The sequence below is a fragment of the Zosterops lateralis genome, assembly GCF_965231275.1.
Source record: "Zosterops lateralis genome assembly, chromosome: 6".
Classification (NCBI taxonomy): domain Eukaryota; kingdom Metazoa; phylum Chordata; class Aves; order Passeriformes; family Zosteropidae; genus Zosterops; species Zosterops lateralis.
The window spans coordinates 56,145,070-56,170,799 of NC_139761.1; the positions used below are offsets into that span (position 1 = coordinate 56,145,070).

The 25,730-nt window shown below is 45.0% G+C and overlaps 1 protein-coding gene across 3 annotated transcripts in view; it reads right to left on the bottom strand.

The window, feature by feature from the left end:
* ANO1 (anoctamin 1) overlaps nt 1-25,382 on the bottom strand; it is a 73,158-nt gene extending 47,776 nt beyond the window's left edge. For all 3 annotated transcript variants that reach the window (XM_083863488.1, XM_083863489.1, XM_083863487.1), the window contains exon 1: nt 25,288-25,382. In XM_083863488.1, coding sequence (XP_083719614.1) covers nt 25,288-25,339 — 52 coding nt within the window. In that variant the 5' untranslated portion in view covers nt 25,340-25,382. The remainder of the gene's footprint in view (nt 1-25,287) is intronic.
* Nucleotides 25,383-25,730: the final 348 nt, after the last annotated feature.

Sequence of the window (25,730 nt, forward strand, 5' to 3'; positions counted from 1 at the left end):
CTAAACCCAGTAAAGATAATGAACATTTTGATTCGAAATGGCATTGTCAACACCACGTAAAGAACCAGAAAACACAAATTCTACCATAACACTACTGCCTGTTTTTCTTTAGATCCCATCAAATCTCACATTTTATGAAAACACATAAAACCTCTTCCCATCTCAAGACAAATTTCACATTTTTTTCTCCACAATTACCAACAATTATTTAACGGTCTAGTAAGTGAATCTGTTTTCAGACATATTTCTAATACACCTGAGTTAATCACTCTTCTTCTGCCAGGCACCAGAAAAATATTATTTGCTTCTGCTGCTCTTGCACAAAGACCAGCACTAAAACTGCTCAAGGTAATGGTCTACATATGGGAGAACCACTGAATCCATGTTTTGTGAATCCTGTTAAAAATGTTTTGCAGGGTTATGATGCTCATTATTTTGTTTGTGTGTTTCAAGGGAAAACAGTTTTTATCAATGGGAACAGTAAGATGAAAGGAAAAAAATAATAAAAGAGAGATTATGGTGAGAGAATTGGTATTTATTGGGACAGTAGATACCTGAACTCTCACCAGAGTCTAAACAGAAAAGATATCTAGGTACATTCAAAATATGACATATTATTTTCCTTTATGAGGCTGTAACAAAAGGGTCTTTATACCAAACATGTGGAAATGAGGATCCAAAAGTAACCAATTTTACTCTAAAATCTCAGTCCTGGGCTGCAGCCTGGGGCTGAGGCCATAGCACACGTGCTATCTGGCAGAGCTGCTCTTTATCCCTCAGGTTTCCCATTTAGAGTCCTAATCTTGAGACATTTGCACTGGTGTTTACATTTCCAGGCAAAGCCACCAGGGTGTTTGGGCTGCACACACCCAGTCATGGATGTCCTGGAAGGCTTTGCTCACCTGATAAAGAGGGTTTGGGCCACAGGCATCACATCCAGGAGCTGCTTTTCCACATTTGAGCTGAGAGAGGCAGTCAGTGGGACTGGGTTTTGCAGGGCAGAGCTCCACCTTATTCATATATGTTTTTGGGGTGTGTCCAGGCAGGTGGAGCTGATGTGGTGGGGTGACGGAGGTGGGAGATACCCAGCCAAGGTCCCAGCTCTGTGCTCCCTGAGGAAATCCAACTAAATCCTGCCCTGAGTAAGAACTTGGCTCTCTTGATGGGAGATGCCCAGCCAAGGTCCCAGCTCTCTGCTCCCTGAGGAAATCCAACCAAACCCTGAGGAAACCCAACCAAATCCTGCCCTGAGTAAGAGCTTGGCTCTTCTGAGTTTTCTTCATAGCCCCGCAGTTTTAACTTGGAGCAGCACCAACATAAGAATATAAAGGAGGCAAGTTCCACCAGCAGTGGGAAGAATCTCCCTCCCTGAGCGAGGGAATGCAAATCAGGGAGTGGGAAAAGCTCTACCAACTCCTGTCTATCCATGGAAATGCCATTCTCTGCCTATCCCAATCCTCAGGAAGGAAGCTGAGACACACCAGAGGCAGAAGCCCTAAGGAGTGTGGATGCAACCCGGCACTCTGTGCTCCTTGGTTTTCAGAAAGAGCTGAGATCTGGGAGGGTGCCATGTCCCAGCCAGCTCTCTCCGTGCCAGGGGATGCAGAAATGCACACTGCAGGAAAACAGAACACCCCTGCTCAGGATTCCCTCTGGCCCCATGCTGAGTGGCAGAATTCTTGGAGCAGAAAGCTGATCCATCAGCAATGACAGCTTCCCTTTGGGGCCAGCACAGGGAAGGAGTGGGCCAGTGCCTTGGTAAGGCTTCTTGAGAGCTCCACACTTGGAATGGTTGAGGGTGGACATTCTTTGCAGTTTGGACTTTGGCAGGGCCGTGCCCAGGCTCACCAAATCTCCTCCTTAAGGAGCTTTTTACAATATTTATTATCTAATACATCTTCATATCAAAAAAGCAGTCAAGATCCAGTCTAAGTATTAACAGCTGCCCTGTAGGTTTTGTAACAGGGGACAGGCTTACTAATAAATCTGGATTATTATCCAAAGGTACACTGGTCAATCCACATCTCCTGCCCAAAAACAAAGGAGAGGAAATTGCCATGAAAGTGCTGTCACGTGTACAATGGGAAGAAGGAGAGTGGGAAGGACTCTCTGTGGCTGCTGCAGGTGCTCAAAGGCAGCTGGGCCAAAATCTCTATCCAAACATCTAAGTTTCATTCCTAACTTGTTCCTGTTTGTTCTGCAGCAGCACTTTTCCAAAAGGAGCTCAGAATCCATCCCAAAGGCGTGGACCTTAAAGAGGCAGATTTCTACATCAGGATGTACGTGCCTACCACCGCTCTCCTCCAAAAGCAAACAACAAACCCAAGTAGTTCATATCACAAGAACCTAAGGCAGACCTATTTTGAAGGATCATTGTGCTCAACCTGTGTATAAACAAGGACATCTTGGCAAACCCAAAGAGATGTCCTACAAAAAACACCAAAACCAAACCAACCAAACAAAAAAAACCACCACCAACCTTTTTTTGCAATTATGATGACCATGTAAAACAGTAATGAAAACAGAAATAATAAAGGGCAACTCTAGTCCAGTATTTTATTTCAAGCAGCGTGAGATAGGATTCTCCTGTTTTGCCATCTCTCTGTTCATTATTCTTTGAGAAATCACCAGACCATCACGAGCATCACCAGAGGGGCATCATTCTTCCCACAACAAACCATCAACACTCTCTCTTTAGTGCTAGAAATGAATCCTCCTCTGCTGAGGAAACACCTCAGAGCATCACAAAAGTAAGGCCCAAACAGGCAAAACTAGAAATACTAGATTTTCAATTTTCTAGATTGCCTTTTCTGCAGCCAAATCTTTTTTAAATTCCCCAACTGCAGCTGTTCCACCATGAAAAGGCCCAAAATTCATCACAGGCACGTGGTCGGTGATGGCCTGCCCAAAGATATTCTGGGTAAGAAAGGAAACAGCAGCTCCTGCCAAGAGCAAGCATTTGACATCAACACAGAGAGAAAGAGAGAAAACATTATTTGTTTTCATATTTCCTGAGAAAGACATTGAGGATGTAACCTTGTTATTTATGCAAGGTCAAGGTTTCATCCTAGAATTTAGGAAAGGAATTTATTTTCCCCTAAAGTGTGATTAAGTTTATAAGCCTAAGACAAGTTTTGATTGTGGGTTTTTTCTGTTTTGGTTAGCAGAATAATATTTCACTTTCTGTCTTCTCTTTTTTTTTTTGAGAAAGGAAAATGTGCTGTTCATTTATCTGGTAAATGTTTATACATTCTGTGTTTAAAACCCCTAAACAATAGAATAGAATGGAATTAAACTTTAATATATTGCTTATCTTCAAGCCCTGAAACACTTAGAAAAACAATACTCTGCATGAAAAAAAAAGCCCCATGTTTTACCAGAACGTTTAGAAAAGTAATTTTTTTTGGATTCACTAAAGGACAGTATCTGTTATTCCACAAGCTTTTTCAAAATACGTTGTAAATGGCTATTTACAAACTTGATTGCTTTTTAATAGCACATACTCTATGCTGGTGGGTTTGTTAAACCAGTTCACAAAACACATTTTTGTCGGCTAGGTTTCTAGTCTCACAGTTTTAATTTTGGGGTGTCTTTTTTATATTTGAGCTCTTTGGAAATTACCTTGAAGTGGTTGCTTTTAAACCTGTAACAAATGTATTGCTCATGGAGAGAAAGGAAAGCTCTGACTGCGGAAATGATGTCAATATTGGTATTTTAAAGGAAAAGAGGGCAACTAGCTTAATAAAAACAAAGGTATTGCAGTTCTGATTGATTGCAAATCTGACTGAGATAACATGCTACCAACATCCTTGGGCCATTTGCTTTACTGACCTTTTGGCTGTCTATGGCCTGTAGCAGTTGCTGGTTTTTATTATGATATTGCACAATGCATTTTTTGTGTTTGGGGGACAGACGATATCTAAAATATTTGAACCGGTTGCAGAGGGTGGGGGAAAAAAAGTGTTTAATAGGGTAAATTAAACAGACTCCAGCCCAATTCAGCATCAAGGCACCGTTCCATGGGGGTAAAAGGATGGACAGAGGGGTGGGCACCTTGCCACAGCATCCTCCTGAGCCAACACACACTTGTGATGTTTCTGTATCTACTTGTTTTCTTTGCCTGATTTTAACACAGGGTTTTTTTTTTTATTTAGGTGAAACTAACCCTTCCTCCCTGAAAACTTTCATCTCTTAACTGTATTCCTTCTGGAAGTGTTTGTAACTCAGATCAACAGTTTGAATTCTTTGTGCCTTTTCTCCCTGCGGACTGGTTTTTGCCTGTCTACGGGAGCAGAGACGGGCAGGACAGCAAATGCCAGCACAGCACAGCCCCAGTCCAACAAGACTCTTCAGGGAAGCTGCAGAGCACAAAGCCAAGTCTTCTTGATTAACATCCCACAGTGGTACAGCACAAAAAATGAATTTTGTGAAAGGCTGGGTGCTGCAATGTTACTGGGAACTGGAGCAAGTGTCAATGTAGGTGTGAGTTGACTCCGCCCGAAGCTTTTGGAACCCCAGTTCTCCCAGGAGGAAATACCTACAGACCCAGGATGTCACTCCTGAACATGATGTTCCAGTGGGAAAAATCATTACATCATTGCACCTGCTCCAGTCCAGGTACCAATTCCCAGAGCCCCCATCGGGATCTCCCCAGACTACAAAACATCGAGTGCTTCCTCTGCTGATCTTTACACTAATCAACCATCAGGCTCTTAGAAAGGACTCAGCCTATGACCTTTTAGACAAGATTTAAGAAGCCAGGCAGCAAAAAAATCAGCCATTTGCAGAAAAATGTGTGTCTGAAATGCTACTTTTGATGGTGAAACAATGACTTGCTGGTTTGACAGAAAGGCACACTTCTTGCCGATCCGTGAGTCTTTTGAGCACTTATATCCTGTTTGGCTTCTCTCCTTTGTGACGATTTATTTGGGAAACTCACGGTGCAATTCCCAGAGGTTCGGATGCTCTATCACTTATCCGCGTCAATAAACAATCTGGAGCACTGTTTAAATATGGAAACACTTTGCAGCAGCACAACCAAAGGCACTGCTTGTGCTGCTGCTGTGCCTGAGGGGAAAAAAAAGAAAGGAGGGGAAAAAAGGGATCTTTTGGTGAAGACAGTCATTTATCTTTCATCAATCCACCAACACCACTGGGCTGGAACACATACAAATCCTTCTCATCCTGCCCTTGAGCTGGACTCTCTTCTGGTTTGGGTACAGATATAGCTGGTTGCACCATTTGCTGACAGTTCTGCTCTCTTCTTAATTTTTAGATGCCAAAACTGAATCTGTTTCACATCCCAGTGTCTTGGTTTTGGGAGACACTTAGCGCTACCAGCCACCACTGGCGGCAGAGGAGCTCTCAGAGCAGAGCTGCAGAAACCAAGTGTCAAACCAACTGGAAGCCAACACCTTAAGGTCAAACTGCACACCCACTGCCTGTCCCACCCTGTGCTCAAACACAGCACGGCTCCTCCGTTTCAAGGAACACCCACAAAAATATCTTTGTCATGAGTGTAGATCCTCAATGAGCCCGTCAGAGCTCCCAGCACGGTGTAATGTGTCCTGCTCAAACACAGGCTGCTCCTGATCTGCTCCAGAGTTCTCACCTGCCAGCACCCTCTGCTGCCTCAGGATTCCTTCACTGTGTCAGTACAACTGTCCCTCTGTGAGAAACAGCTCAGAAAAAGGAAAATTCCAATTCAGGGTATGTCCAATGAAGATGAACAAGCAACAAGCAGCTTTTTTTTCTGGGATGTTGCCTGCAGCGCTCTTCACCCGCTGTGTCAGACACAGGAATTCAAATTTAAACAGATGCAAAATGACAGAGGGGGTTGTGGCAGTGATGGAGGGAGGAGCTTCTCCTCCTAGAAGACAATAAAAGAACTAAAACTCTATCCCCTCATTACCCACTTTCCCATCCTACACCAGATGGTCAAGAAGACAAATGGCAATAAAGAAAAAATAAAATGCACAAGTGATTCATTAACATTTTAAACATTCAAAAGCAGTCATTAGAGATGAGGCTCCAAAGCAGAGGTTCATGCCAGGGTAATAGTGGCAAAAAAAAATTTAAATAAATAAATATATAAATAAAGTCAAACAAACTATTTTTGTAATGGTACTTGAGAAATTTATGAATGGGATTCTGTGATGTGGTTGCCCGAAATAGCAAAGATTTGGACATGGTAACCCCAGGAGTTCCTGAGAGCAGCTGGCACAGAGGCCACACGTGAACAGAGGGTTTCGCACTGTTCCCTCTCCTCTCCTGTCAGGATGGGCTTTTCCCTCTGAGTGACAAACAAAATCCAGCATCAGCACCTCACACTAGGACAAGGATGATAAATATTGCCCCCAAACCAACAACTCTACCCAGAAACCCAAAAGGAACTCTGCAAACCCCACTGGCCAGATGCCTCTCTTACTCTACTTTCTTCCAAGACGTATTTCCCTGGATTTCATTTCATTTTTGTTGCTTTAGGCTGTATGCTACACATTTTTCTTGTGAAAAGATGCTTGAAATGGGATGAAGTACTCCAGGTCAGGCTTTTCCAGCCCTGAGCAGTGTTACTACATGTTCCCCACACAGAGATATTGTGGATTTATGTTTAGTTTATGAGTCCTTATGAGGGACTGCCATTTAACTGGCTAATTACCCCTGCCCAGATGGAGGATTTTGCACTTGTCTGGTTCTCATCTCCCAGTCCTGGGAGCACATCCTTTTCCAGGAAGATAAGCAACAACAAGTCTTCTTTAACAACGCAAGATTTAAGGCTGCTGGTACCAGATCCAAACCTCCACAGGCACACACACAGAAAGCTGAAGGAGGAGCGCACCGACATCACTGGTTCAAGTTTCAAGAAATTTTTGGTGGGGCAATCTGTCATCAGCAGGCTTTATTTTAGATCTTATTATCAACTGTCCTGCCATGTCCAGCCTGAAGTTGGCATAGAGGAACAGAGCTGCCATTAACCCATCTGGGTGCTTTTTTTGGGAGGAATTTGATGGAAATACAAACCATATGTGACCGTACTCAGAGAAAATGAAGCCAGTACTTTTGAGTGGCCTGATACTACACAGATCCAAAAAAACTACCTAAAACTGTGGAATCAGGGCAGAAGTTTGGTTTTTTACACAGCAAAACTTAGGAGGAGTAAACCTGGAGGAGATTCTTCTCTGTAAACATGAGAGCACATCTGACATGGAGATCAAAAGGAGAACTTAGACTAATTATACCGAAAAACAATCAGTGCTCCAGAACAGATAATAATGAGAAATGAACACTGAAGGAAACTTTGATGTACTTCTTAGATAACTGTGGTACTTTAAAATTGGATGCAGTTCAAACATTTAAAACATGTCAGTCTGAGATCTACATTTCAGATTGAGAATGTGTTGATGCACAAGTAGATTTTAAAATAAACACACGGTGGAGCAGAACACAAACATGGATTAAAAAACCCCCCAAAAAACCTTCAAACCCCTGCTCTTCAGCTAAATGTCTCCTGTTGAAGAGGCTTTAAAACCACTTCTCCTTCACACAAGCTAAACCCAAACGCCAAATTTTACAGAAACCATTGTTAATAATTCAGTTTGCAGCCTGGATTGGCTGGGGTGCCTGTTGACTCAGTGCAATTTGAGTCACGGGCACAGCCCAGATCACCGTGCCAGCTCCTGCTCCCACCAGTGAGCACAACACCAAGGGCAGAACGTGTCAGTCCTGATGGAGGAGAACACAAACCTGTGGATATTTCAGCAGGCCATTTGTCTAGCTGATGCTAATGAAGATTTCTCAGGATGAGTAGGTCTGGTTCATTACTGACTAAACTGTGGGATCAAGCTGAAAAGGTGTTCTCAGAAGCATCAGTAGTGACAGGATGAAGAATAACACAAGGCAAATGGACTGAAATTTGGAGACTTTCAAGCTCCTCTAAGCATAATTCCTTACACTCCTGTTTAGCAGTAAAATATTTTCCTGTAACGCCCTTCACCAGAAAGTCACCTACAACAAAATAAAGAACTAAAATGACAGCTAAAGGCACAACTAAAAAGACAGATGAAGTTTTTCTAAAACTGCAGATGAATAAAATATGTGAAGACAGAAGCCACCACAGGGTGGGAAAGAACCATTCCAAAAGTACCATCAATCCCTCCATTTACACAAGAAATAATGTTCATGTGATACACTTCATTTTCACTCTCTGCAGCCAAGCCATGGGAAGTGGATTTTCTCAGTGTCATGATGTGACTTTTGATGGGCATCAAAAAACATGTGATAACCTTCAAAGTACCACGAAAATTCAGAAATGCTATTAACAGCAAAAAGTGTTTCCCCCCTCCCCACATTTCCTATTTACATCTCCTGTATTACAAAGTTTAAAATTCCCATGAAAGTCCCATCTGGGGGCACAAAGAGCATAACTGAAAGAGGTCCATGAGCTCCACAAAAAAATTAACATAAAGATAGATTTTTAGAGCACTCTCTCTCTCTAAACTACAAGACAGCACGTGCTGCCAGGATTACCCTTCAGGAACAATATGTGCCAGCACCTATTGGACTGTTTATGAAATTGGCCATTAAATTTAAACACTTTGGAGGATGGAGAAGAGCCTGTGGCTTGCTGGTTTTAATTACTTTGCTGAAGGGGGGCTAAGAGAGTCTGTGACAGCTCCAGGGATGAGCACACAAAAAGCTGAAGGGGGATCATACTGGTATCAAATTCAAGTTTCAATAAATCTTTTCTTGGGAAAAAAATTCACACGGGAACAGCCTTGGATGATGCTGCTCATGTGCCCTGTTATATCCACACTCCAGGGAAGTACAGCTTTTCAAATTGAAGCAAATTAACCAGCAGTCCTCATTAATCTGGCCACCTTTAAGGACATTTGACCCAGGGGCACGGCGTGGGGCATCAAAGGGGACACGGGGCGCTCTCATTGCAGGCATGCACAGGCTTGCTGCCACCAGAATGTCCTGACAAGTGTCCATCATGTCATTTTCAAAACAGCTGCTGCCCACTGGCACTGTTGGAGTGTTTAATTACACGGAATAAGCACTGAGAGCCAGCCCAGTGCTGCCCCAGACAGTGGCAGGGCCACCACACTGGGCTCCTCTCAGCCCAGGTGACAGAGCACAGCTGGCACCTGCAGGGTGGCTCCTTCCTGGTGCCCACACAATTTATGTCCTGTTGGAGTCCATCCCCTGGCCTTGGAGTGCTCCTGGAGCCAACCAAACAGGCAGCAGATGAAATCTGAACGTGCACCACCACAAACATTGGTTTCCTTTCCTGAAGAGGCAAAGGAAACAGCTCTCATTTTATTTTCAGGGTGCAACAGGAACTGGCACCAAAGAAAACAGAGGTTAAAATATTTTTCTAAAGCTCAAAAAACCCCACATTTGCCATCTGTGTGCTGGATGACTGACTTGTCCACACACTGTGTGATTCCTGGGGCAGATTTCAGGGATTTCACAGTTCCAAAGTAGTTGGGAGTAAAATATTTTCCAGCCCATATTTCTTTCAACCTGCCTACTGGTTACAGAAATATTAGAAAACCTACAGTCCATAACTCTTAAGGTCCAAATTCATTATTTGAACATATAAACCTGATGAGACAACATGCACCTTCTCCTCTATCCTAAAAATGGATTCCTGGAGCCCATGCAGCAAACGCTCAGGCAGCAAGGCCTGTTCACATGGAAATGTTAAAGAAGAGAAACAATATCAGAGTGCCCCCCCTGTGTTTATAATAATAGCTTTAATAACATTCCACCTCCTTTCTAATTTTTCCCCCAGGTTCCATTTTTGGCCTGTTCTCAGTGACAGCCTCTCACAGGCATTTCCAAACTACAGCACATACTTTGGTGAACTATCAGTTTCACTTATTCCACACGGATTTTTACTTGGTGGCAGCATTTATTTTTCCTGGTGAGGCTATGAGTTATTCCCTCATAACAAAGCACTTAAAAGGCTAAGTGCTCTCAGAAAGATTTAGCAGGTTTTAGCCATCCAGGTACACATCCATCTGTTCACTTTTATCTGGAGTTTTTGATGGGTTAAAGTTTTACATGGATAGAGGAAGGAATGACAGGATTGAAGTTTTAAGCTGTAAGACTGTGGAGTAAATTAGGGTGGAATGAAACAGCACTGGCAAGTCCAAGGAAAGGTGAAGGCTGCATGGAGCAGACTCAATCAATAAGTGATTGATCAAGTGTTTAAGCAAGAGAATGTTGAGGATGGGGCAAGATCTTCCAATGAGCTGAAGCTGGTATTGCTGTAAGGTCCCTGCTCCTGAAACCACACACAGTGGAAGCAAAGCACCTTGTTGATGTAAGGACTCAGAAATGCTGCAGTTATAACCCTCATGGGCCAAGTTCATCACTTTACTGCATAAATTCAGTGAGGCAAGATGAGTGTTTTCTTGGTTGTTTTTTTTTTTTTTTGAGGGTTCCTTGATCCTATCTCATACTGCTGTACACCACCACTAAAACACAGAAAATGCAAAGTGAAACCCTTGTTCACACAAATTTTGACAAACCATCACTACAAAACACCAACCAAAGCAGATCATAATGGATTCAGGAAAGACTTTGGGGTGTTTTTAGAAAAACAGCCTCTCAAGCCACACTTTACCCACCAGTGTGGAACCCAGAAGTTATGAATATGAAAGAAAACTCTTCAGAGCTAGGTTATCCTCCCTCTGTTTGGGCTTAGACTCCTTGCTCCCTCCTCAGACATGCCTGGAGATCCAGCCTGTAGGAATGCACAGGTTTCCCACAGGGAATTTCTGCCCCCTCCAGACGGGGAGAGCAAATATTCCTAAATAAAAATTATCTGTCGATTGTGCCACAGATGTAAAACAAATCAGGCTGTGTAAGAAGAGAAGCTGGAAAAGAGAGATCACCCAGATTTACCCTCTTTCAACAGCTTTGAAAAAAGATCCCTTTTCCCCCAGGTGCAGCCTCTCTGGGCTGCCCTGACGCTCCCACAGGGGTCCCAAGAGGACTCTGACATTCCTGGGCACAGCACGTGGCTGAGGGATGGGAGCAGGGGGCACACCTCCTACATCCAAGGAACTGACACTCCAACAGCATCCAGCTGCTCTCTGCATCCACTGCTTCCTCCCCAAATATAACCAGCTACTTACCCCAAGCTTAACAAATAGCTGGGGCACTGTGGCTTTTTTTTATGAAAAAGGAGAGAAAAAAGAGGAAGAAACAAAGAAAGAAAAAGAACAGACACAAAATTAAACACTCTACCTTAAAATAAACTCTGCGGTATTATCTGTCTCTTGTCAAAAAGTTACTAGGGAATACAAGTGACAGACTGTCTACTAAGATACATCCCATGACCAAGTGACACACCTAAAACTTGTCAAAGACTTCCCTCTGTTGATGTGTCTGCTTATCCTTAGTGCCCACACGTGTTACATTACTGTATATTCTTGGAGGGTGGAAGATCTTGATTTATTTGTTGCAGGGAAAGAACACTTCTTTCCCCCACCCCATTTCACCCTTCTGCTGTGACAGGTCTTTGTCTGTTCCTCACATAAACCAGAGAAGCCCTCGACTAAAACCAGACTTCACGTAATTATTTTCCCTCAAAAATCAGGTCAATAAAACTGGCAAATGTGAACAAAACTGGAACTGATCTATCAAAGAACTGTAAACAGATTTTCCTCCAGCGCACATTCTTCACCTTGAGGAATCACTACTGGTCAGCACTAAAACCAGACAAATGATGTGGTGCTTTGGTGGAAGAGGGGATGACACAACTCATGTGGATAAGTCACAGAGATGGGTAAAGGAGGTAGTGCCTCAGCCCAGACAGCAATTAGCCTTTGGGAACTCGGTGTCTGGTGTTCGGCCTCTGCCGAGCGCTGCACGTACAGAACACATCGCATCCCAACTGAAACACCAGGCCCGGCCAGCTCCGCTGGAAAACTGGGCTCCCACCACAGCTTTGATGTGGTTGTGCACTGGGTACGTTCCCATGAAGTTTTAATTCCTGCTAAAACTGTGGGAGGGTGGAGCAAGGACACCGGGAGGGCTCAGGAGGAAAGCGCTGCTGTGGGGGCAATCTGGAAAGGGTTTCCTCTGCAGTGCAGCCAAAAACAGTCAGAGAGATTTAAAAACTGTTTGCAGATGAATATCTGTACTTTTTTTTACTCAGAAGAAACTGTAAATGAAAATTAAACTGAGCAAATAAAGCAAGCTACAGCTATTGAAATAGAAACTGTACAGATCACGGGAAGGAGAAAAGAGCAAAAGAAACACTTCACACTGGAAGGTGCACCAGGAGGGCAAGTACACGAGTTTGAGTCTGAGCAAGAGCAAACTGTGTGTCAGAAACCAGTGTACAACATGTCAGCTGGACAGATGGAGAGAGATATCACCTGTTAACACTGCTAAGACCAGATTTAGCACAAAGATTCATTTTGTTTCTTCATTATCTCTTCCTGGAGAGCAGCTGAAACTCTCTTTTCCACACTCTGAGTATCTGCTTTTTTTGGATTTGTCTCAATGCAACCTGAGTGATGTGACAGTAGCCCAACAACAGCAAAATGTTTCTTTCCCAATGCTGTGAGGAATCTATAGCCCGGGGAACCAGAATTCCCTGCCTTCCTGGACTGCTCCTCAGAGCATCCCAACACCAACACAGCACAGCTTCATGGGATTCTATCATCCAGTGGTGTTGAGTCAACCAGAAAAGGAAAGTGCCTTCAGACACGAAGTGAAGAAAAATTTCTGGCCTTCCCAGAAGGAAGTGCAGGGGGCACTTCAAAGCTGAACCCTAAGAAAACCCTGGTCACAGAGGGTTTTGCCTTTTAATATGGTTTAGATTAAAATACTATCTGTCCCCACAACTTTGATGGAAGTCTTGTTTTCCATGTCAACCGAGAGCAAAGAACTAAAACAAAGAACTTGACACATGTACACGTCTCCAACATACAAACAAACATTTCTATGGCTGTTTCCATAGATAAAACAGAGAACACACTGAAATAAGTCTAAAAAAATGAATTCCTGATTTTGTAATAAAGGCCACATGGTCTGCTCAAGTGAGTGCAGAACTGGAGAAGCAAAACTGATGGGTTTTACCCAAACACCAGTACCAATTTCATCTCTTACTTCATCTCTTCTTCATCCCAGGATACATTCCTGTGGAAACTGCAGGACTCACCTCTCACTCAGCAGAGCATTGGCAGAATTAATTATTGAGCATTTAATCAAATGAAACAGTGAATGAATGTACCCTGAAGTACGAGTTCATGGAAAACACAAAGCAAACCCAACATCATCGACCGAATTTTTGTGGTTGAATGCAAATCTCTTATCTGTACTCATTGGTCTGGGCTGCACACAAACTTATTTTGTACACCAGAGTCAAACACAGTTCAACAAAGCAGAAAATCAACAGGAATGCCATTTGGAAGTTAGATATTACAAACATCTCTTGCGAGATTTTAATACCATCAGACTCCAGATTTTGCCCTGATTTGGGAATAAACTGATATTCTGAACCCCATCTTACAAAGCCCACAAGCCCAAACTCAACCCTGCCTCCACTGGGCACCACTATCAGCAAAAAGTCACTGATCAATAACGCTGGCACTGTAAGTTCATGCAAGGAACAGCATCGGCAAAGGCTTTGGATGTGAGCTGGAAACTCATTTAGTTAAGAATATTTTATTGTGGAAAAGGACGTGGAAACAGAAAATAAGTTAAAATGATAAAGAGACCTGAATAGAAAACCCGTGGTTATAAATGGAACAGTCGCTGTGAGCAGACAGTTCTGTACATCCACATCTGTTCCAGTTCAAAGCAGTTCATGTGAACCAGGGGAAGGAACTATTTTTTCCTTCAGTGCTGCAAACCTATCGGCAGTCTGGCCAGAGCACAGGCTAGGAAGAGTGAGAAACCACCACCACTGGCTCAATCCAAGTTTCAACGAGATGGAGCTGCCACCAGCATCTCTTCTTGCCTGTCTCTATTTTCCCTCCCATATTAAAATGCACTTAGAAGAGAACAGCAACATTTGCAAACACTTGTGGCAATTAAAGCTGTTTGTTTTTGCTAAAACCAAGCTTAACAAAAGCTCTGTTTTTGTTCCTCTGCTCACAGATAATTTCTGTTTCACAACTGTCTCTTCTGGGGCCACTTTGATGATAATGTGGGAAAAGCAGGCAGAACAGTCAAAGAGGGAAATAAATATATATAAAAATAACGGGGCTGCTCCAGGACTCATTCAGGTTCCAGAGGAGCTCAGATTTCCTGCCTGTGCATAGCTTAAACATTTTCTCTACCCAGTTTGATCTTTGTTTCTGTAATACCCTCTTTTTTCCTTCCTTTTAATCTTAAAAATGTTTTGGGTTTTTTTAAAAATAAAGTAACAAAGAAAGGAGTGGCAAGAAAAATGTGGTGCAAAGAAACAGAAAGAGCACTCAAAAAAGCTGGAATTAGCTCCTTGTTTCAGTCTGACAGTAATACCATACTTCAGAGGAAAGATATTTCCCTGGAATCATCTAGTCATAAAAAGTATTTATTTTCCTACTTACATTAATAGGAAATACATTAGTAGACTACACACATACAATCTGTGGGATTTAAAAGCTTTTTTTTTTTTCCTTTAACATCAGACTGTTCACATTGAAGTTGAAATATGTTTATGGGATCCCTGAGTTTATTTGCCACAGGAAGAACATGAAACTTCCCGCAAACAACTCTGCTCCTGATGGAAAACCTGCTCAAGTCAGTCAATACTGAGTAATTGCTGGACTGAAATCAATCACAGGCTCCCAGGAACTGCTTCAACTGGGTTTTGCTTTAAAGATTTAGTGCTGTGACCGGTGAGGTGCTGAAATCCTCAACTACCATTAGACAACTGGTTCCAAACCGGATGGCAAAGACTCCAGTGGAGCAGAGCTCACAAGAAGCTCCCCAAAAGGCAGAGATCTTCCACTTCAACTAAATAATTCTTAAAACTCCTTACTCAGATGTGTGGATGAAGGAGCAGGGTGTTGGAGCCCTGGGTACTGAGAATTTCAGGCTTTCTGTGCTCACAGGCACTGACCCCCAAGCAAACACTGCATTTCACCTGAGGCCATGGAAAAATCTTCCAAAATTGACTGATAGCACTGGGATTGTGGGTGTGGAGTGTGAATAGAAGTGTGTGATATCACAGGGTAGAAAACTCAGTTTAAGGGTTTAGAATATAGTAATATATAAATAAAGCAAGATGGAGGTTTTAGGGCAGAGCCCAGTCCTTCTTTTTCACCTTCTTCTTCATGGCTCTGGGTGGTGTTTTGTAATTGGACAGAAAAGTCCTCCTTGTGAGCCAGGGGTGGTTGGTTATTGGGTTAAAAGTAAAAATAATTGAAGTGTCATTTCTTATTGGACAGTTTATCCTTAAAAGGCCTTGTAAAAGAGAGAGAAAGGGGCCATTTTTAGTTTGTTAGCTAGAAGTGCTGTAGAACTCACAGTTTGTGAGACTATAATATAGAGAAGAATTAATAAACATCTGAGTCTGAACAAGAAACACCATCTCGAGCATTTAATCCCAACCCCGGCAAAAAGAAGACAAAAAAGCAACAGCAGGGCTGTGTTGTTAAATGCTGCTCATGTGTGTCAGGTGGAGAAAATGCTGTGGAGGGTGGGAAACTGCTGCAGATTTCCCTGGGACAGAGGCAGGGAAGCCGTCGGGACACACAGGAGGGTCTCCTGCTCAGCTGCCCAGTTGCCACCAAAACCAGGGATATTTGTACACTTAAGTGCTTCTCTGGATGGGGGCCAGAGGGCACAGGGAATTGCAGGACACAGCCCACAGGAGCTATTCTGAGAAAATGTACTGAAGAGAGACAAAAAGGAAAGCTTTTGTTAATTTATATTATCCAGACAGCAAAGATCTTGTTTTGGAAATGATAATGTGGTTCTTTTAACTGAGAGCTTCTTAGCAGGATGCTACAAAGAGAAGCTTTAAAAATTAAATTATATCCTCTGCCATTTAGAAACTATTAGCTTTAAAAGGCTTAGGTTTGATTTCTATGCCTCTGGTATGTAAAAACGTTTAAAATCTAAACCAAAACCTGTTTCTGCTCTTCCTCTGATAATTAGTAGATGGTCTCTGGTTTTCACCATCCAACTATTCATTTAGGTTGTCAGATGGGCTTAAATGGCCAAGGTAAATCAAAAATACCTTATCACAACACACAAAAGATAAGTCATTATGGCACTGTAACAATGGTACCGGTAAGCACAATTTCTCGTGCAGCCAATGACTTGTCATTATTTTCAGTGTGTTTGAGAGAGCAGATTCATTCTCACAAGAAAATGATCAGCTGCAAATTTACAAAATAAGCTATTTGATTTTTACAGTGTGATGGCACTCCTCAGTCCCCTACAAAGCAAGCAGCAGAATGAATAAGCACAGCCTGACAGTCCAAACTCCGGTTCTGAACTAAAGAGCACCTGGAACGGTTTTACCCTGTGTGATCTGGGGCAGACACAGAGCACTCTGCTTCTTCCTTACCTGCACAGTGCACAGGGTCTCACCCTGACAGGTGAATCCATTTCAAGTGAACTAAAACGACAGCTCTTGTTCTCTGTTGCGTGTCAAACCCATAAATTCAACATCTTCATTCTTGTCATATGCCAGAAGTTCTGCAACTTGAACGCAGTGCAAATGGGAGTGATGGGCTATCACGATGTCTCCCTAAAATTTGTGAAGTCCTCTAAGATGTGTGGATACAGAAATACCTTCTAAAGCATATACAGAAGGGCTGGGCCATGATTTTGGTGTGCAGCGTCTTAAACTGGGAATTACAGGAGGATCTCCTGTGTATCCTTGAGGACCATTGTTCAGAAATGATGAACAGGATCTGTTCCTATTCCAAAAGCCCAAACGTCATCTAACACCCCAGGGCACATGAAGTCAAATATTTCTCCAAAAAAGACTGAATTTGAAACCCATAACACAGGAAGAGCTGTCTCTGTTAGCTGGAGTGTGTCCTGGCAACGCACCTCAAGCTGCTCTCTTATGCCTTTAGCTGGCCTCAGCTTCCTGGCAAATGGATTATTGACAGCAATGAAGATGTAAAGATGAAATAACATTTCAAATCCATGTCCCTGTCGATGTCAATGCTATACCCTGAAAGACAAATTGCAAACACAACCCTGCTAGTACAGGCTGATACCCAAAACCACAGAAATCTTGAAATGAAAGTTAAGGATTACTCAGTTCACACTCTCTGTACAGTCAGTTATGCTGATTAAAAAAAATGGAGTATGTAGACACTCACTCTTCATTATTCTGTTTGCCACTAAGAGCAGTACTCCCAAGATATATCCTGGCAAAGGAAATGGTGCTCAGCATGTTTTAGCTTAGGTTACTTGCCATTTTTTAAGGAGTGAACAAAATTACAGCACCTTCTGCCACTGTTGTACAGAAGCAGCCTTAAATTTCAGTAGGCAACCACCCAAAGGAGACCTCTAGCTAAAATTCCTGATAACAGTAATTTGTTTTCAGATCTGTTTGATTCAAATTTATGGTTGCTTTGGGGCAGCAGCATGATGAATGGACTGTATGCCCTAGGAGACTAAATTTGTGAAAATACTTTACTTGAGCTGATTAAAGGAAAGCAAGTGCTGCTCTGGATGTTGGTCTGATGAACCTTAGGGATAGTGTGAGAGGAATAATCTCAAGAGACTGGAATCTCTCTTTTTTACTTTAGTGATAAACTAACCTTAACAATTCCACTTCTAATAAAATATTTTTTTGAACTCTTTGCACAGAGCTGCAAGGTCTTCCCTCATTGGAGGCAGGTGCAGAAAGCCGTTTTCCCCTCCATGCTGCCCGTGTTGGGTATGAGACCCCTGAGGCACAAACCCCAGAGCAGCCCTTTCCCTCACTGACCCCGGAGCTGCAACTCCTACACCTGGCTAAAATCCTGGAAAAAGCCTGGCTCCACATCCTTGCTTTCTGACTCAGGCTCCTTTCTGTTTATACTCTTGTGAGCTGAAGAATGATGATGACTAGTAGCTATATAGATAAATAAAGTATATTAAGTCACAGGAAGTAAAAAGGGAAAACCATTAATTTATTTTTAGAAACCTGTTCTTGCCATTCATCAGAAGAAGAGCATCCAAAAGTTTGCAGTGAGATACAAGCATCTGGATGGGGTTTGCTGACCACATACCAGCATTCAGACTACTCACAGAGAAGCACTTGCCTTCTTTAGACCAGTCCCAGACTCCGTGCCAGGAACACAGGATACAGACAATAACAGAGTAGTTTCCACTAGCAGGAAAGGGTGCTTTCACCACACAGGCTACAGCTGCTTGCTCTCCCCCTTCCAGTGGTCCTACAGCAGATTCCTCCCTCCAGATGCACCATGGCACCAGCTGGAACATCCCAAACTGCTGCCCATACACCTTCCATCAGCAGTGCCCACACCAGGTCAAACACCAGGGAAAATGTCCCAAGGTCCAGATTGCCTTCTCCAGATGGACAGACCAAGGTGCTGCACCTTGGTTGGGGCAATCCCCAGACACAGAGAAAGGAGTGAGAGCAGCCCTGAGGAGGAGGACTCAGAGTTGTTGGCTGAAGAGAAGCTCAATTTGAGCTGCCAAGGTGTGCTGACAGCCCAAAAAGCCAAACATGTCCTGGGGTGCCACAAAGAGAGTGTGGCCAGCAGAGTGAGGGAGGGGATTCTGCCCCTCTGCTCTGGAGCACCCCATCCAGCTCTGGGACCACAACATTGAAAGGATGGGGACGTGCTGGAGTGAGTCCAGAGGAGGCCATGGCGGTGCCCTGAGGGCTGGAGCCGTCTATGGAGCCAGGCTGGGAGAGCTGAGGCTGTTCAGCCTGGAGAAGGAAAGGCTTTAGAGAGACCTTAGAGCCCCTTCCACTGCCTAAAGAGGCTCCAGGAGAGCTGGAGAGGGACTTGGGACAAGGGCCTGGAATGCCAGGACAAGGGGGATTGGCTTCAAACAGGGAGAGCAAGTTCAGATGGAATATTGGGAAGGAATTGTTCTCTGTGAGGGTGGTGAGGCCCTGGCACAGGTTGCCCAGAGAAGCTGTGACTGCCCCATCCCTGGAAGTGTCCAAGGCCAGGTTGGACAGGGCTTGGGAGCAACCTGGAATAGTAGAAGGTGTCCCTGCCCATGGAAGGGGGTGGAACAAGATGATCTTTAAGGTCCCTTCCAAACCAAACCAGCCTGGGATTCTGTCACCGTACCAATGCCAATCAAAACCAAAGAGGTGATTAAATCTGGAGCTGGATGCTCAACTCCCAAACACTGAGTGAATTCAGTACACTCACACACCCCTTGCTCCCCCTGCCCTTGCTGGTTTGCCAAAACAGCACCAATCCAAGAGTGGAAATCCTTTTGAGGCCAACAGTGCTGTGCCGCGCTCGTGATGAATTTAAGGGATTTGCATAAAGCTTCCATCTCTTGCAGCCACAGAAAGTATTTTTTTTTCGGGGCAGTCATACCACAAGCATCGAGTCACATCATAGTTTGAATCTTTGCCTTCCAAAATCCGGGAAGAAAATGCAAAGCACACTCATTGACATGTCTTGTGGTGCGTGGGCAGCCAGGATGCCACAGTGCAAATGGTCAGACACAAACACGCAAGAGGTTTTTCTCTGACTGGTAATGCTGCTCTGGACCAGTGTCTGTCACCATCCTTACTTCAAAGTAGTAAAAACCCTAAAATTTTTAATGATGCTTAGCCCTGAAACTTCCACCTTGGCTCCCTTTTCACTTCTTAAGAGAAAAATTATAAAACTCCTACAGTATCACGTTGAAAAGTAACATTTTAAAATGTATTCAGAGTTCATTACTTTTACTTCCATGATGTCATTGAAGTGACTATCTGCCCACTTTTCCTATTCAATTTTTAACAATGTGTCCTGAATCTGCTCTGAAAATGTAATTTAGTTGCTAGACTTTCCCCTTTTTTCCGCTAATTGAATGCTGTGAAATGTATTTCACTCTCCCTGGCACATTTTCTCTTAGTAAACCTTGCTTATCAACACACGGATCCCTGTTGCCCATTGAAAGCTTGTTCTGCAAGCAGGAGATCAGCTGACGTCAATGAAGATGTACAAGGGGCACCAAATATTTTGCAATGTGTTTAGAAAACAGAGATTTATTTTTTTTTTCTTGTTTTAGTATGTGCTCATCAGGATACAAGTAGAGGGAGAGGTAAACCAGCAGGACTTGGAGCCAGGAATACATAACTCAGATTGTTGTGTATCACTGATGTCATGATAGAAGTTCAATAATTTATAGGATATGAAAAGAGCAGTTAATGCCCGCAAACCACTTAGGCTTCTCATAACAGAGTTCAGGCTTTAAAACTCCCTCAGAGCACTCACAGTTGTGTGGAAAAAGTCATAGGTGTTTGTGTCAGTTTAAAACACGGAAAAGTTCTGCCTTCCAGAGCTGCAGTCTGAAAGGCCATCTCAGTAATTGTATACATTATTAATATACCTCTGATAGGAATAAGAATGCACATCCAGGTCCTTGCACAGATAGAGGGCTGCCAAGAATAAATCAGATATGTAGATAAGGTAAGCAGGCAGAGATATTAAAGAGGAATGGCACTGGCTCTGGTGTTAGCACTATCTTTCCATCAGTTCAAATCTGGAAATAGTTTCCGTAATGGCTGGAAGGACAGTCTGCCAGCAGAAGGTTCAAAAAATGTGAACTGTGGGAGTCTGAAGAAGACAGCAGACACGGGCATGTGGGCCAGCCACAGAGGAGAGGCTGGGACAAGGCACTGGAAGGAGCAAAGGGAGCTGGAACACAGAGCACAGGGAGCAGCACAAAGGCTCAGAACAAAGGCGAGGCGAGGATGGACCAGGGACACGGGTCAGCTGCTGCAGAGAAAGGCTAAAGGATGCAGGGAGGTTAGGGGGCAGGGAGAAGGGCTGGCCCTCCCACCAGGATGTAGTACTACTTTCAGAAGCAGAGGGGTGAGGGATACAAATCAAAGGCTAAACCAAATAAATAAGAGTCTATTTCCCTGGAGGGCATATGGGCTCTCCCAGGACGCGGCAGTGGTGACTAATGCAGGCCAGCAGAGGAGCTCTGCTTCCTGCGCCTTCCCAGCCGGGCAGACACTGTGGTTGTTGCTAAAAGGCCCACATTTACCATAAATTGCCTCGAAGGAACAACGGAGACACCACTATCTGTGTGCTCTTCAAAGCCCCAGAACAAAGTGGCGCAGTGTTAGTGGCATTGCTCAGATCTAACAGCTGGCACAAGATGACTTAGCACCACTGAAAATAACCCCGTGAGACAGGGCCCCAGCAAAGCTGCCAACCCCTGAAAATTTGTCATTTGTAAAACCCCCTCCCCTTGGGATTTGTGCCTATGACAGAACTGCAAGTCTTGTTCCCATCTCCAGTTTGGCTGCAAACATGGGTGAGGTCAGGGAGGTGGATAACCCCACGCCAGCTGAACACCTTCTGCAGCCTCTGAAATCATACAGAGCTCTCTCATCCCACCCTTGCTGACTTGGCTTGTGTAATAGAACACGAGGCTGTGAGCAAAGGGCTTTGTCAGAATCCCTGGGGACACTCACAAGAAATGAGGGGAGTGGTGACTTCAGCTCCTGGAGCCCACCCGACCCGTGGTGCACCTACACAGCGACCCAACAATTCTATATGAAATGCGTGTTTTGACAGATAGATACTTCAAATTTCCAATCATCCTGCCCGAGGACACTGCCAAGGACTTCAGACAGGCTTTCCTCTGGAGCCTGCTCGGTGACTTTGGCTTTCCCAGGTCTCATCCCTGTGCTGAATGCCCTCTGTGGCAAATGAGGATATGGCAGAGGGATCAGCCCTCCAACGCACAGGGCACAGATTCGCGAGTACCGGGACAGCAGGGAGCAGGATGCTGAGCTCTGTCTGGAGGCTAAGGGCATCTCTTTCCCCAGAAGTCACAGACCTTGCTGTGCAGTGTGATAGAAGTACCTCTCCAGCACTGTGATCTCAGTGAGAACAGCTCCTTCCTGCTGGAGAGGTTTCTGGTCAGGAGCACATCCCAGGGGATCTCGCCCAGGACCCAGCTGTGTCAGATGCCACGCGTGCCCCAGCTAGTGCCAAGTGTCCCCAATAAAACAGGAAGTGGGGCCAAACTTGGCATTCATCAGCCTTTCACACAGTAAAGTCCTCAAGCTTTTCATGCCTGTCACAGCCCCTTCCCTTCTTCCTCTCCCCAAAGTGATCCTAATTAAAAGTGAGCTTTATTTTCCAACCACAGCACGTCCCCAAGCATTTCCTTTTCTCAAAACTGCCAGAACCCAAAGGGTGCAATCCGAGTCAAAAGGGACATTTTTCCCTTCCCGATGCCAACAAACACTGCTGCTTCCCAGGCTCACTCTGCTGCCTGCCTTCTGTTTTGGCACGTTGCTTTCCCCCCCATATCTCACGTCACGCACCCGTGCGACCTCAGCCTGTGGTCCCAGAGCTCCCCACTGTCATCCCAGCACATCCCCCCACACCTGACTCCACAATGCCCTGTTTCCCACCAGCCTGTCAGAGCTCGCAGTGACTGCCCTGCCTGCTGCCAGCCTGGGACAGGACAGGGAATGCTTCCCATGGCACGTGCCTGCAGCCCAGCACAAAGTCGGAGCCGCTGCCCCGGCCGTGCTCAGCCCCAGGAATTAATAAGTTATTACCACAAATTAAAATATTAAGTTAATGATGTGCATGACTGCAAGTTACAGAGCTGGAAACGAAGCCCTAATTAAATCAATACTGTTATTAGTCCCTTGTCATCTCTGATTAATTATTAGCTTAATATGCTCCATCATTTTCACTGTTAATGGAAAGAGCTGCAGCGCTACCAGAGGAAGCTGGGCAGTACACACCAGAAACCCATGGAGACATGCTGGAACTCCCAGCTCTGGACTGAACAAGGTCTTTCAGAGAAGAGGGGAAGAAACCTTTCATTTTTGGGGGGTGCTGGTCTGACAGCATATGAGTTTGTTTTCAAAGGGGAAAACGTTTGCTCAGGGAACATTTGACTGCTGGAAGGTTAAGAGGTAAAGACTTGACTCCTAAAGCTGGGCTTATTCCCAGGCACTTGTCCCCATGTCTCCAAGCTTTTCTTTGCAGTGACAGGGTATCGCCACGGTCCTTTCAGGAGCCAACGTGCCCCTCCCTTGCCCCCAGAGCCCACCCCAGCTTTGCCCCTCACCCCATCCTCACCAGACGCCCTTGTTGCCCCAGGGCACAGAGGAGGAGTGGGCACACAATTGGCTGGCAGGCATCAGCTGTGGTGCCTGGCTCCTCGGGGCACAGATGTAGCCCAGGACACCTGTCCTTTCATGCCACCGACAGGGCCAAAAATAATGTGCTGAGGTCACTTTTCTCCTTGGTAGTGATAACTGAAACAGCACTTTGGATTAAGGCAACAGATAGTATTTACCCAGAGCTTAGGGGAGCACAGTTTCCCTTTTGCTTTGCTGTCTTCCATCATCCTTTTCACTGCCCCCAACTTTTTTCTAACTCCTTGTGACAAGCAGGTTTCCTTTGCTGTCTGGATTTTTTTGAGCGTGAAAACTTCAAGGATGGGTCTCCACATGCCTCTCCAGCAAGTCACAAAGCAAATTTGTACCACAAATGCTGCTATGTCAATAGACAGGAGTTTTGTCTTAGAAACAGCTTTTCCAAACAAGCTCTTTTGGATAGGTTATCAACAGAAATACAAACACACGCTGCCAAGAACAAAACTGCTCCTTGAACTCATCAATGAAGCTGTTCATGCTGCTGAGGGGTGATTCAGTAAATTAAATAATGTCACTGTAAAAGACTGTGCTTCTGGAAGATAAAAAGCCACTCAAATGATTTCTCAGGACTCTCACCACCCTATCGCAGCGATTACCTCGTGATAAATTGCCACCTGCCCCATGAGTAATGGCAGTTCCCAGTGCCATTTTATCATTTAGTCCTCTTACTGATATCTCTGTTAATGTACTGCCACAACACTTCAGCTTCCCATGCTCTGCTTGCCTTGCCCTGCAGTTGTGCAAAGCTGGAGCTCCTCATTTCCAGAAGGACGTTAAGGTGGGACAACCTGGGTCATGCAGAAACCCCGTCCCCTGCTCCTTAGCTCTAAAGCCCACCTGTTTTGTGCCAGACACTAAAGAAAAAAGTTTAAATTCTGAGTGTCCTGGCCAGCCTAGATTTGATGAGTAAACAGCATTTCTTCTAGAAGTGGGCTGAACTCCAGAGAAATACTTGGCTATTTAATGAGCAGGCTCCAGGATAACGGTTTTCGTGGGAATCCAAAAAGAGGGAGTAAAGAAAAGGGCTCCCCGCGCTATTCTTAGCCGCAAACAGCTAGATTTGGAATTTTGATTGTAAAGCATGGAATTTATAAATGGTGCCATGCTAAATTTACTTCATTTGTATACAATTCAGCCGGATAATCAGAAGTGTTCCAGTATGTTCCTGGTTAGCATCTCGGTCCGGGTTTTATTGTCTCCAAGCTGGTAGAAAAAAATGCGCTCAGTAAATAGTGCCTGCAAAATTTGTGTCCCAGAGCGTGTGCAGGAAGGTTTTCTGTACACAGATTTTATATAAAGGCACATGTGGGTGCACATGCATGCACACAGACACCGAGCTGTGATTTATTTCCAGAGGGAAGCCAAGGAAATTCCCACCCCCTACCATTTAAACGAGCTGCTCTTTGGCTCCAAACATTCTGCAACTTCTCAGCCAAGGAATGTATTTTCCCCTTCCAATATATATATATATATATAATTTATTTTGCTGCACACATCAGTTAATGATAGCGAGATACACGGTTTAGTCAGCTCTGTAAAAACATTACTGACAATCTCAGACAGATCCATTTCATTTAGTAAGTTGGGGTGGGTTTTTTTTAGCTCGTCTTCCCGCAGCACGGTGCGAATTAACAGCAATCATCAACTCAAGGATTTGTCACATACACTTCGTACTCCGGCAAATTTTCATAATTAGATTGGCTTCCCGCGGCTAGACGCGCTTTTAATTACGCTATTAATACAGGTTAAAAGGACTTTACACTGTTTTACGCTTCGCGGAGGGGAAAGGGAGGCGGGATACGAGCTATTTAATTTCGCCGGTACTCCGCCGCCGATTATTTCTGGATTTTTAAAAATAGTCGATGAACCGCTAATAATAAATCCCTTATCGGGGCAGCGGCGGCGGGCCGAGCCCGTCCCCGGGCGGGCAGAGCGCGTCCCCATCCCGCACCTTCCCCGGCGCGGCGGCGGCCGAGACTTACGCGGTCCCCAGGGCGCGGGCAGCCTGCGCAGGTGGATCTCATCCTTCTCCATCGCCCGTCCGAGCCGCGCAGCCCTGCTGCCACTTGGTACCAAAGTGAACTTGCCAGGATCCCTCCTCCCTCCCTTCCCTCCCTCCCCGCCGCTCCTCCTCCTCCTCGCTCGTCCCCCCTGCTGCCGGGGCGGGCGGCGCTGCTCCCGGAGCGGCTCCGCGCAGCGCCCGCCGCCCCCGGGCACACTTTAAATACGGGCGCCGGGCGGCGGCCGGCCCGGCCGGGCCCTCCGCGGGGAGCCGGCCCTCCTCCCTTCCCTCCCTTCCCTGCCCTCCCCCGGTGACGCCGCGGCTCTCCCCGCCCGGCCGGCCCCGCGCAGTCCCCGCGCTACCTGCGGCGGTGGCGGGGCTGACCTTGGGCGCGGGGCGGCGGCGCCGGAGCGACGGCGGCAG